The sequence below is a fragment of the Pyrgilauda ruficollis genome, unplaced genomic scaffold (assembly GCF_017590135.1).
Source record: "Pyrgilauda ruficollis isolate IOZ18807 unplaced genomic scaffold, ASM1759013v1 scaffold23, whole genome shotgun sequence".
Lineage (NCBI taxonomy): Eukaryota > Metazoa > Chordata > Aves > Passeriformes > Passeridae > Pyrgilauda > Pyrgilauda ruficollis.
Window position 1 is genome coordinate 17,013,951 of NW_024522539.1, and position 13,633 is coordinate 17,027,583.

The 13,633-nt window shown below is 43.4% G+C and overlaps 1 protein-coding gene across 4 annotated transcripts in view; it reads left to right on the forward strand.

Annotated features, from left to right (window-relative positions):
- The window catches only part of BBS4 (Bardet-Biedl syndrome 4), a 34,637-nt gene that overhangs the window by 104 nt on the left and 20,900 nt on the right, over positions 1-13,633 (forward strand). For 3 of the 4 annotated variants that reach the window (XM_041468883.1, XM_041468884.1, XM_041468887.1), the window contains exon 2: positions 1,763-1,814. In XM_041468883.1, the coding sequence (XP_041324817.1) occupies positions 1,763-1,814 (52 nt within the window). Of the gene's footprint in view, positions 1-55; positions 97-1,762; positions 1,815-13,633 lie in introns of those variants that run through there. The other variant, XM_041468885.1, reaches the window with a different exon arrangement.

Below are 13,633 nucleotides of genomic sequence, written 5' to 3' on the forward strand. Positions count from 1 at the left end.
GGACGGGAGGGGCGAGGGACGGGAGGAGAGGTGAAGGGCGGCGGCGGCGGCGGCGGGAAGTTCTTTTGAAGAGCGAGTTTTTAATCTGCACGCTTGGTATGGAAAACGTGAGGGAAATTCAGCCTGTGCTGAAGTAATCAACATTAATTATCGATTATTCGGTGCTGGAGCAGGGGAAAAGTAATGGAGATGGGGAAGGGGCTGCAGCACAGGGAGCGGCTGAGGAAGTTGGGCGTGTGCAGCCTGGAGAAAAGGAGGCTCGGAGAGAGCTCAGAGCTCCTGCCAGGGCCTGAGGGGGATCAGGGATGGAGGGACAGGACACAGGGAATGGCTTCAGACTGACGGAGGGCAGGGTTAGATGGGATGCTGGGAAGGAATTTGTGGCTGTAAGGGTGGGCAGGCCCTGGCACAGGGTGCCCAGAGCAGCTGGGGCTGCCCCTGGATCCCTGGCAGTGCCCAAGGTCAGGCTGGACAGGGCTTGGAGCAACAATTGAAATATGTAAAACAATATTGGGAAGGAGAGGGCTGAATGAAATGATCATTAAAGTGCCTTCCAACCCAAGCCATTCCATAATTCCTTAGTTTTTGGGGTGGTTGCTGTGGAGCCTCGCTGGGGTCAGTACGAGGCCTGGGTTGTTCAGTGTACTTAGAAATGATCTGGACAAAAAGATGGGTAGGAAGTTACTCAGGTGAGGAGGAAATAGGAGAAACTTCCGGAAAGTCTTAACAGAGCAGAATGAGAGGACTCAGAATGATGGGTGTGCAGGTTAAAAAAAAAATTGAAATATGTAAAACAATAAAACAGTGAGGTGTTTGCGCTGCTTATTCCTGCTGAGGATGGAATGCTCAGAGTTGGGTAAATCCATGAAAATAGCAGCTCAGTTTTTCACAATAGGAATCAGAAAAGTCAATAAAATTTTAGAAACTGTTAAGAAACAAAAAAGTAAGCAGTAAAAAATTTTTAAAAAGGAAGAGCCTTTCTTGGGTTATTTTTCATGTCTCAGCCTCTCTGATCTGCCCCGTCTCTATTAAAAAAAAAGATGCAATTAGAAAATGTTCCCAAAACATTGCAAGGAGCAAAGATTGTCTGAATCTCTGATTTTAAAAATTATTTATAAAGCAGCGGGGATGTGACACAGGTGTATAAAATCCCGTATTTTGTCTTCCCAAAAAGCAGAGTGAAAAATAAAAATACTTTCCTGTATGGACCCACTTCTCTTCCATGAAGGTTTGATGGTGGATGCAAAGTAAGAAAATCATGTAAAATTAATGTATTTTCCACAGGCTGGGAGCTCTGGCCAGTGTTTGCTGGGGGAGGTTCCCTGGCCTCCATGTGAAGGGACATCCCTGTGCTCACATCCTGTGCACTCAGATGGTTCCCCGGGAACAGCTTTGCCCTAATTAACTTCATAAATGTTTTACGATAAATGGTTTGGACTTATTTTCTGTGTGATCTCTAATTAGGTTCTTAAATGCTCCAGTATTGTTTTTTTGCAAGGTAAAGATCCCTTCCCGGGATGCAGGTGATGAGAAGTGACCCCACCAACAGGGATGTGCTGCACAATGAGGGTGTTTGTTTAATCGAGCTGTGGAGCAGAAATCTCTGCCTTGCTTGGCAGGGCAGAGTTTGTCCAGCAGCAATGCTGCTATTTTTGTTCCCTCCTTTGGGATTTGCCAGTTGTCCTTTCTGATTATTTTCTGGAACGGAGCTTCAAGAAACCTTGCCTGGTCTATTTACTACTCCTGGTTTCTGTCTTTTCAGGTTTCTTCATCGCCAGCGGCTACAGAACCAACAAAACCCCGTCCTAAAAAAGGTTTGTTTGAAGAGCTGATTGTGTTTCTTGGGCAGGTTGGTTTTAAGGTTTTTTCTATAGTGTTTGCAGCTGTCTAGGAGGAAATAAATGTCCTCTGGGAAAAGAGGAGACTGTCTAGACTGTAATTTGCTGAGTACCAGTATTTTTCCAGGGTCTCTGTGAGCTCAGTGCTGTTCCTGGCTGACTTACCATAGCCACAGCCTGTATCATGTTTGCTTATAATCTGTGAGACTGTTTATTTTATTGTGTACTTACTTATGGGGCTGTTAATGAGTTTGGTACTCATTTATCCTCTCAAATAATAACGGGTTTGTTTTGGGTTCTTCAGAATGGTGTCTTGCTCTGGATATAATCTTGGGAAGCAAACATTCCGTCTTGTGGGGGTTTTTTACGTCACATATTCCAATATTTGAAGTAAAAGTGATATCAAATCAGGCAGGTTGTGAGTTTAATTATAGTTTATTTGCTTTTGTTTGTTTCTTTTTAATAATGAAAATGTGTTAATTCACTCAGTGCAAAGTGTTGGTTTGAAATCTTGGTTGAATCTGGACTGGAACAGGTACAATTTCTGTTGTTGGTTCAAATTGTTTGACCAGATCCTGCTGTTTTTTGAGAAATCTGGTAAATTCTTGAGCCTCTCCTTTTCTGCTTTCCCTCGTTCTTGAGGCAGGACTTGTCCTGACACACAGTGAGTGTTCTCTGTGGCACTGCTCCCCTTCCAGCACAGATGTGGCCGCTGCAGAGCTTTCGTGCCTACCCGAGCTGAGCTTCTGGGATGGTTTTTGATAGATTCTCCTTTCTCGAGTGTGCAGAGGGCCCCATCAATTCAGATTCTAATTGAGAGTATTTACTACCAGTGCCAGAAGCAGTCCTCCTTTTCCCTTGCCTTTGCATTCAGGGAACCTCAGCTGGTGAGCACAGTCCTTTGGCCATTTTCTGCCCTGATGTGCCTGTCAGAGTATTCCTTGGGATGGAGCCTGCCTTAGGATAATGCTGGCAGCAAGAAGGAGTTTGACTGGCAGCTGGGCACTGCAATGACAATCTGCCTAACTGGGTGCTTTGTCCTGCATGTAGGCCTTGGGAAGCTGGAAAAACTACTTTGCTTTTGGGGAGCTCAGGCCAACCTCACATAGTCCCAATTCCTGGTAGGAGAATTCCAGCCCTTGAGCAGAGTGTGGCTGTCCTGGAGATGGGGCTTGGCTCAGCACAAGCCCAGGCCTCTTTGGTAGCTTGCCCAGAGCTGAGGAGAAGATTGCTACTGCTTCAGGCCTGCATGAAAGTAAAAATAACTCCCAAATTTACTTTTATCTTGACCCTCAACTCTTTCAGAGCTAGGATTGCTCTAAAATTACTCCAAATTGGTTACTTTGAGGCAATTAGTCTGACTTCCATGGAGGCACTGATGGGCTCCCTGGTGAGCTATTTCATCTCTATCATTTCCTATAAAGGTTATGACTCCCATCTCATCCTCCATAACCCCCACCCTGCTCTGCCTCCTTGTGCAGGTCCCATTTATTTGTGGCTCTGGATCTCCCTTTTATACTGACACAACCCTTGACACCAAGTAAACTATGATGATTTTTTAAAAAATCCTCTAGCCCATGACTTTTGTAATTTCTCTTTTCTGTCCTTTAAGGTAAATTGAGGCATCTCCAGGCCTGGCACACCTCGGGCTGTTCTGACTGAAATGCCTTCAAAGCCTTTGGGCTTTGCCATTTAATATTTGACTTCAGTGCAGCTGGGAAAGCTGATTTGAGCTGCCTGATCGTTAATCTCTGGGAAATGAGGGCAGCAAAAAGATTTGTACTTGGAGTGATGTAACAGTGTCCTCTGTGTGTGGGTGGGGGACTGGGGGCATGAAAAAGAGGAGGAGGGAGAACGAAAGGATGTTGGATATTTTTTTGTGGAATTTGGCAGGAAAGAGCAGCATCTATTTCCCATGACAGCTGCGTTTTTTTAATAGAATATTTGTAGAACATCTTAATTAAATATCTCATCCCATTTTAGTTTGGCTGAGGAGAATTACGATGAACTCTAGGAGCCAGACTACATCAGTGCTGTTTGAACAGAAGAATGCTGCTAAACTTATTTTAAACTGGCATTTTAAACATTGAATGGCCACTTTCTGTTACAACAAATTGCCTTTTTATATTTGCATTGTGTTTTCAAGCAGGATAAAGCTTCAGTGTCAGTGTTTTCTCTGACAAGAGAGATCCTGAACTCAACGTTAGCACAAACAGGTCTGTGAAATGCAGGGACTATATGAACAGTTTGGTGTGGGTAAAATTTGTGCCCAAATAGAGCAATAATGGATGATGTGATTGCACACAGGTGTAGCAGAGTGGGATCAAGTCATTGCTGAGGCCCTATGTTAACCATCACAGTGCTGCATTCAGCCTGTTCAGCTTGTCTGTGTTGTACTGAGCAGGAGTGAGGCATTAAATGTGTGTTTCTGAGAATGGAGTCTCAAATTTGCCAAAAATCATTGGAATGACAAAATACACATGTGAGATTTCTAGCTTTAACCAGAAGGCCACATTTTCAGTGATGCAGGTCTGATATATTGAATCTGAACTGAGTAGCTTCCCCTCACTGTTCTTGCTTTCCATTGAATATATTGAATCTGAACTGAGTAGCTTCCCCTCACTGTTCTTGCTTTCCTCCCATGACCCTCCCTGTGATCCAAGAAAAGGTGGAACCTACAACCAGTGTTTAGCAACTGGGTTGTTGGCTCTTAGAAGGATAACGTTGAGTTTGGAGGTGGAATTTGCTCATGGAGTAGCTAATCCTCATGTGGCTGTTGGGCTGCCAAAGCCTGAAAGTTGGGATTTGGGAGAGTCTGGCTTGTGGGCAGGCCAGCCCTGAGGGAAGAGGATGAGTGTTCAGCAAGGTTCTGGAGAAGATGGTGTTGGTGGAATCAGGTTTGAAATCTCTCCATGCAATAATCTGAATTAATGGCATGGGTGGAGGTGACTCCCTCCAAGTATCTTGTGGCCACCCTTGGTGACAATCATCCCTCAGCAGCTGACACAGGAGTAGCATTCATTATTTTGTCCTTTATCCCCTGTTGGGAGAGCTGCTCCCAAAAAAGTTCCCTTTCTTGCTCCATCCATAGCTCTCCCTCTGTTGATCCCCAAGCAACTGAGGGTGGAATAAATAAATTCAAGCCCTGTTCGTGAAGTGATAAGGAGTCAGTCTGCTGAGGTGGGGTTTTAATCTCTCTCCTGCATTCTAAATTAATCAGATATTTTCCTAAATGCTTTACTGGTTTGGAATTGAGATAGACTGTCTCCCATCTTCTCACTTTCTTTTCCCATGCAGGCAAATCAAATAATTTTATAGGATCTGATAGTACTGGAGTGGAGAAGTGCTTTTACCAGCTTGTATTGTTGGTTTTTATGGAACATAACTCAAATTTATTTCCCTTTATTGTGGAAAAAATGTTTCGAAAGTAAGTTCTGAGTTCATGTTTGTCTAATAACAGTTCAGAGGTTAATGGGACGATTTTATATGCATTTGGATTTCTACATGAATATGAGACCTCAGACTTTCTGAGATGCACTGATGGTGTTTTAATGACAAGGTAGAATCCTAAATATGTACACAGTATAATAAACTCACTGAAGCAAAATTGATTTTGCTTGAATCACTGGGAAGAACTTGTCCTAAAAATCCATTAATCTGTCAAGAATGAGAATTCTGAATTGTCATCAACAACCTCTACACTTACCACAGGAAGGGTCAGGTAAATAATTTTCAAAATGAAAACCCTGCAAAACTATTAGCAGACATCAAGTGTTCTCCCTGGCCTGGGCATTGGGGTATTTTTGGGATGCTTTGTAGGTATGTTTTTTCTAGGGTTTGAAGGAAGGATTTATCTGTGATCTTTGACAAAGTGCTCTGGCTTTTGTTGCTTTCCATTTATCAACCGCAAGCTTGGCCTAATATCCAGTGACAGGTTTTGGATGCTGTAGGCTTTTGGTTAACAAAACATTTGGAGACATAAAATGAAAAGTATCATATAAATGGATATATTACAATGCACTGCTTGGCCTGTTGGGTGGTGGCTCTGGCTAGGAACTGCCAATAAACAATCTCAAAATGTGGCTCTTAGTAATGCTAATAAATAATAATGCAATAAGTAATAATAAATAATGCTCAGATTATGCAGAAATAAATAAGTGGTTTTTGATGAGCTGTCCTGTCTCTCTCTGGGTGGCTCTTGCTTGCCCAGATGAACCAGTGGGGATCCCTCCTGTGCCTGCAGATGTTTTAAGGGGTTCTGTGAGTGTTTAATCTGAAGAGCAGGAACTCTACCCCGTGGAGTCGATTCCATGCACTTGCAGTGCTGATCATTTCTGAATTTCTGATACAGTTTCTTAAATCAATATAAATCCATTCTTTGAGCTGGCTTCAAAGCTGCCTTTGAACTTGTAAGAGTGAAGCTGCCTGAGAAATCCAGATAAAAACAACCCCCTTGAGTTAAATTAATTAATACTTCTAAGTGTGTCAGAAAGAAAAGGCCTTAGTGGGAATGTCATGGTCGGAGGGAGCCAATCCAGCCCTTATCTGTCCATACCCATTTGCTTCCATTTGGCCACATGCAAGCCAAGATCTTTTAGTCCATTTGAACCCCCAACCTTGTGGGAAGAAATTGGTTCCTAAATAAGCTAGATTAGCTGGTAATTACATCATTGTTTTATGTAAGAGACTTGGGTATTTCCATCTCACCGATAAGTGGGGAGCAGTGACTGCTGTGTGTGATGCTCAGGATCTGATGCAGCTGCTAGTTTTGAGTAGTGAGATTAAAAAATGGATTATCATTTCTGGGTAATTAAATTGTATAATATCCTTCACTTCATCCTCTTCTTCCCAGAATAACAGCCCAGTAATCCCTGCACTGCAAAGAACTGGTAATATTTAAATTGGAATGTGCTAGCACAGCTCTGCCCTCTTGTGTGTGTACATTAATATCTGTGCTGACAGGAGCAGGGAATCCTTTGCAGACAGCACAACAGGGAACATTTTAGTGCCAGTTATTAAAACAGGTACATTCATTTTTTGAAGCTTCTTTGAAAGTCCTTGGTGCCAGGCAAATTTCTTTTGATTTTAAAGCCCTCAGCCGCAGTTTGTTGGCGTGCTGCATACAGATAAAATAGCATCTCCTGGTGGGAATTTAAAAATAATTCTGTAAAAATAGTAAGTGACAGATTTAGGAAGGGTGGGATTCATCTCTCTGCATTGAGACATCTCTGATGCAGAGCAAGTCTCAGCAGATCACTCGCGCTCCATGTTTAGTCAGTGGAAAGGGCATCTGTGCCATTCCCTGACCTGTCCCAGCCACCTGTGCTGGGATGAATCCCTTCCTGAGGATGCCTGTTCCTCTCCTTTACCTTGGAGACAGCCCAAGGCAAGTCACTCATATCTTCATTTTCAGACATTTGAAGGAGATGAAGCTCACTCAAGAGTCAGAATTCCCCATGTCTGTGCAGCTGGAATTTGAGCATCTGAGTTTTTGGTGACAGAATCACCTGTTACATTTAGCCCAGCTCTCCAACAGCACCTGTGGCACAGGAATGACAGGACATGTTGAGCAAGGAGCAGCTCACTGAGGGATTTTTGAATAAAAAATATTTCCATTCACTCCTTACAAGGCCTGTCCCCTTCACTGCCAACGCTTCCAGCTGCATTAGACACGCTGCAAGTCCTGGGATTTTGTCACTGGTTTATTCATAATTCTCAATAATTTCATTCCCTGCCTGACTGTGATTCATTTTTTAACTTCTAATTAGGAGGAGGCAGAGTGTACTTCTGTGACTGTGTAATTAAAGACTATATCATTAACACATTTGTACAGTAGGGAAGAGAGAAGGTGCTCAGGCAAATGTTCATTCTGGGATAGACTGGGATTTCCCTCCTGGAAAACTTCATCCTGAGGCAATGAGCCTGGAAGAACTCCATCTGTAGGGTCTTGTGTAGGGAGCACTGAAAAGTTTGCAAGACCAGCTTCTATATTTTGTTGTGTGTATATATATCTATGTTCTTATAACATTCCTTCAATATAACATTCTTTTGCAGTGGATGAACTGAGGACAGGTTCTAGGTGCTGTTCCTTATGGAATGGGAAGTTTCAAAGACTGATGTGGCTGGATTCTGCTCCTCTCCATGCTGGAATTTTATTTTGCTTTCTAAAAGAAAAGCTTTTCTTACAAATGCCTTACAACGATTTCAGTCTCAATTTCCATGTAAAATACCTCATGCTTAGACAGAAAAAGACTAAGCATAGGAATTAAAGCCAGAGGAGAGATTAGAACTGGAAATCCCCAAACTACTTTGCTCTTGATGCTGGAATTAATGAGAAGCCGGTTATTTTGGGAATGCATGCAGCCACTTTGTGGGGGAAATATCTCCCATCCCAGTGTTGCTGTGGGAGGAGCCAGTGAGGAGCCAGCAGTGAGTATCTCAGACCACCTCTGCTGTTCATAAGGCATTTTATTGCCTTGCCTTTGCAATGGTGTGCTCTCCAGGTGTCTGTTCCAAATCTGGGAACAGACACCTGGAGAGAGCTCAGACTCCACCTTGCCTACAAGAGCACGAGGCATCAAGCAGGACATGGTTTAAACAGAGAAGAGTTGGGGTGTCATGCCAGGACTTGGATCATTGAGTATCTCCAAGTGTGGTGTCTGCATCCTCAGGGACTTAAGAACTAACATGTAAAATAGCCTGGTTTTTTGGTTTTTCCCCTGGTTTTTGTTTTCCTCTGTTCTGAGCACATCTCTGCTCAGCAGTCAGCACTGATGGTCAAAATTGGCTCATGCAGAGCAAACAGACTTTCCGTTCTCATTTTTCAGAAAGACCGTACTTTTTCAAATTTCCTTTTGAAAGTGTTTGTTACTAAATTTCTCACCAGTGTTATTTGTCTGAAACAAATTTTATACTTGAATTGAGCATTATCAGGCCTGAATGAAACTTTTTGTAGAGTAATGATCGGGATCATGTACTTGTGTTAAAGATGTGTGTAAATCTCATCCCCCCCAAGATGGACTCAGGACTGCCCAGTGGTGTCTCACCAGCCTCCTGCTCCTAACAGAGATTTCCCAGTGACCAAACTGGTTCTGCCCCTGGGAGCCTCACTGTCACTGGGAGGTCCAGGGGGATGACAAGTGTGTGTTTATTTACTTCACCTTCAGGTTGAACTTGAGCAGCACGTAGTAGAACACAAATAATTAAATAAATAAATTATATATATATGGCAAATTAATTGAATAATCAGTGTATTTATTTAAAAAATAAAACCATCTTTCTTTGGAGTAACTCAGAACTGTAAATGTCTTAAATCAGAAAAAAACGACAAATCTGAGCAAGCAACTCAATGAGATTTATGCAGTGCATAGTAGCAAGAGAAAATGCCCCTTTTCCCCCATGCCCTAGAGTATAAATCAGATTTAAGATACAGTTTTGAAGTCTTTCATCTATCCCTGGCTAATTTTCCTGTAGGGGGAGGTGGAGAGTCAGAAATGTTGCTTTTTTTTGTTGTTTAAACCTCTGTTTTCCAGCCTCCTTCCAGCTTTCCCTGCACCTCGTGGAGCTATTAAGCCGTGGGAGGCAGCTCTGGGGATGAGTTACAGCTCCTCGCCAGCACCGGGCTGTGTGTGATGAGTTTTATTAACCCCAGCTGACTGTAAAAAACGAGCAACCACACGGCTTTAGGGCTTGATTTAAAGGTGTTCCAGCAACAATTTGCAAACGGGAAAACACAGGGAAAAGGGATTAAACAGAGAATGGCTGCAGTGTAAAGCTGGTCCTTTTTTGTTGTTGTTTATAGCCATTTTAGAGGGATTTGTGCATACAAACACCTCTATTCTCACATATATTCACTCACACATGGTGGGTGAAATAAAGCTCGTAGTGCCTCTTCTGAGTGCTGGCTTTTGGGGTTATTTTTCATTATTACTGAGTTTTGAATACATTAACAGCTCCATTTTCAAACTCCAAGGATGGATCTGGGCGTAGGAAGAGCAATGTTCCTGTGCTAGTTTTCTTTCAAAGCTCTAATGTATTTATACTGCCACACTCTCAGTAAAAGAGTCTGAGGAAGGAAGAGGATTTCTTGTCAAATTTGGCTCTGCTAGAAATTTGTAGGATGCTCTTCTCACACCAAGGCAGTCTGTTAGTTTTAAATCTTGATAAGAAGATTGAATTAGAGCTTACAAATGCTTTCTCTCCATTATCATACCTTGTTTCAGAAAATCCAGTTCCCTGCAGGGCTGTGTTGTTCTGTAGAAGCTGTTGGAGTGTGTGCCCTGTTATTTGAATGTTATTTTTGCCCAGAAGATGCTCATTCCCTCCCTGACACTGGATTTACAAACGGTAGCGGAATTCCTGGCGTTGGCAGCTTGTGAAGCTCAAGGCAAAAAGGAGACAGGCACAGATGGGCTCATCCTCCCTATCCATGTTTATTTAACGTGGATAGGAGAGCACAGAGCTGCATTTGGGCTGTAACCACAGCTATGCCTGAGCCTTCCCCAAGCTCCACTCCATGGGAGTGGAATAATGGTAATCCTGGCAGGAATGTCAGCCACAGGAGGCTGGGCTGGGAGTGTGGGATGGGGCGGGCGGCGCTCCCACAGAATTCCATGTGCTGCCTCTCAGATGTGGATGCTCTCCTGCAGAGACAAGTGGGTTGTCTTTATGCCATTGGGAGTTTGCCATTAAGGCAACGTTCAGAATGACTTGGAAGTGGGGATTGAATGTCCAAAGCCATCCAGTCCTGTTGCTGTGTCCCAGCGAGCCTGGCCTGACGATGGGAGCTGATAACCTGCATCTCTCTTTGCCACAGCTCCACTTCCTGTTTGACTTCTTCAGAGCAAGGTGCTGTGGTTTTAAACTGCCAGAGGGCAGGCTTACATGGGATATTGGGAAGGAATTCCTCCCTGTGAGGGTGGGCAGGCCCTGCACAGGGTGCCCAGAGCAGCTGTGGCTGCCCCTGGATCCCTGGCAGTGTCCCAGGCCACGTTGGACAGGGCATGGAGATTAAGATGGTTGTGACTCTGGAGAGGTGTATAAATAATTTCCATTAATTCTTTCTGCATCTGAATAGAGCACAGAGCCTGGTAATAATCCTTTACTTCCCACAGCCATTTTTGGGGGGATCAGATATGTTCCTGTGTCAAATTTAATCACGAATTTAGACATAGATATTGGGAAGAAATTCCTGGCTGTGAGGGTGGGCAGGCCCTGGCACAGGATGCCCAGAGCAGCTGTGGCTGCCCCTGGATCCCTGGCAGTGCCCAAGACCAGGATGGACAGGGCTTGGAGCACCCTGGGCTAGTGGAAGGGATCCCTGCCCATGGTAGGGGAGTGGGACTTGATTATCTTTAAGGTCCTTCCAACCCAAACCATCCTGTGATTCTGAGATTCACTTTATGAAATTCTTTTGTGCTTCTGCTGCCTCAATATCAAAATGTCACAATAGAGAACTGAAGCACTGCCTGGGTGATTGTTAGTTTCAGAAATATCTCTGTTCTTGGATGATGCTGTTTTGCAACATGGAATTTTGAATTAGAATTTGGAAAGGGAGAGCTGAATTCTTTTGGAAAATCTTTCCCACATACATGGTACCTACCACAATGGATCCAGGCTGTGGCTCATGAAACTACTGCAGAATAAAAAAAATTAAATAAAAAATTAAATCAAATACTTCTATTTAACTGCCTTTGCAAAGCTTTTCTGTCCTTTCTTTGTGCTATATGTTATGTATGCTTTAGGCTGTTGGGGGTTTTGGGCAATAACAAGTTTTTCTTTGTGTCTGTTGGGTCTTTTGCGCCTTTGCTGCTCTTGCTCAGGCTGCTGCAGGTTGGGTTCAGAGCTGGAAGGGGTGAACTGGGGTTGGACCCTTTCCAATAATCTGGATTGGAAGGAGGGCTGGGCTTTGAATTGGTTTTTTCCCTCTGAGATGACTAAAACTTTTTCTTGAGCCACTTCTTACTGCTGGTGCTTTAGCAATCATTTCCCCCACGAAATCAAGTAAGAGTTTCTGGGGCCTTTTCCCCCTCTTCTTTTTACAGCAATTTAAAGCCCTTTTATTAAATCTAAACCCCACTGTTTGATAGTTCATCCCTAAGCTACAATTACCCAATATGAAGATGCAAGCACAAAATAATTTCCTAGGGAGGTTTACACAAAAGGGAATAACTCATTATTATTTTTTCCAGTTCTCTGAGAAAATCTATAAGAGGAGGAATAAAGGGAAGAGTGATGATAGAGCAGCGCAGATACAAACCTGATGATCTTATTCTGATTCTGTCAGGGTTTCTGCTCCAGTGGCTTCCTTAAAGGAGCATTGTCAGAAAGAAAAATCACATTGCTGGAAGTGGCTCGTGCAATCAATCACTGGCCAGCGAGGGGATCAGATGGATTCCCTTTTGAATTCAATCAAAACACACTTCAAAGGCATTTAATCATATTTTTGGTGGCTGACTCCCTGGCACAGGACTTTTGTAGTCCCACAAAAGAGAGGCTGAAAGACAATTATGCAAGTTATAAACTCTTTTTGATGTAGATAGCAAGTTCTTTGATGATTGTGTTTTCCTGGGCTGGCCTTTGGGCAGATTGATTTACAGCAAATAATGACTTTTTGTTTCTTCACTGCTAGAAGGATCTAAACCACACTTTTCCAACCTGTGCCTGTACAGTGCTTGGGATTATTGCTAGAGGTGACAAAGAAAAGTGTGTCTTCATACAGCAGTGACCTAGGAGAAAATCCTGAAGGTCCATATATTGAAGAAGGTGTTTTATTCCCTTTCTCTGGAGCTAGAGATCCAAATAGCCAGGTATTTGTATTTCCATTTTCTTCAGGAGAACGCAGTGACCCATTGCTCTGTGACAGCCCTTATCAACAGGCTGGGGGAGCAAACCTGAGGGAAAGAAATACACCAGGAGCAGGTATCCACTGCTTTGTGGGAAAGCAGAAATGCAGATGAAGTGGTTGTGGCTCTGGAGAGGTGTATAAATAATTTCCATTAATTCTTTCTGCATCTGAATAGAGCACAGAGCCTGGTAATAATCCTTTACTTCCCACAGCCATTTTTGGGGGGATCAGATATGTTCCTGTGTCAAACTTAATCGTGAATTTAGACATAGATTTTGAAAAACATCAGAATTGTTTGCCTGCTTTCAATTTGCTTGCGTTAGGGAGAAAGAAGAAAAAAAGTGATTCGTGTCTCCTCAGTCAGCCTTGTTGCTGTTTCCAAATGACTTTAAGGAGCATAAAATCTCCCTGTGTTTTCCCAATCACACAGAGTTTTCCTCAGCTCACAGGTGCATCCCTGGGGGAAGCAGAGCTGGTTTGTGTGCAGATGCCAACACTGCTCGCTCCTGGGGCTCACAGTGGCTTTTCATTTCTCCATTTTCTCTCCATCCCACCACTTTTAGGCAACTCCTTGGGTTTCCCCTTCTCTTTGCAGCCTGATTTTCTGCTCAGCCCTCAGTCTGATGTTCAGCATTTCTTCCTTCCCATCCCTGTTCCCAGCAGGCGTTTCCATGGTGTGGGAGTGGAGTATAACATCCTTCTTGTCTCATAAGTGTGAAAAAGCTCTTTCCTTCAGGAACTAAACAAGCAATCCTCCATCCCCTCTCTGGTGTACTGGCATCTTATCTTAGCCCACAACATTGGTGTATATTTTAACCTTTAATGGTACTTTTTACCTTCCCAATAAGGCATGAACAGATGGTTGGAGACCTGGTGGGGTGTGTCTGGAGTTCTTTTGACTATTCCCTATTTCAGACAGCTGCAGGATTTTCTAATTTGAGGCTGTGTT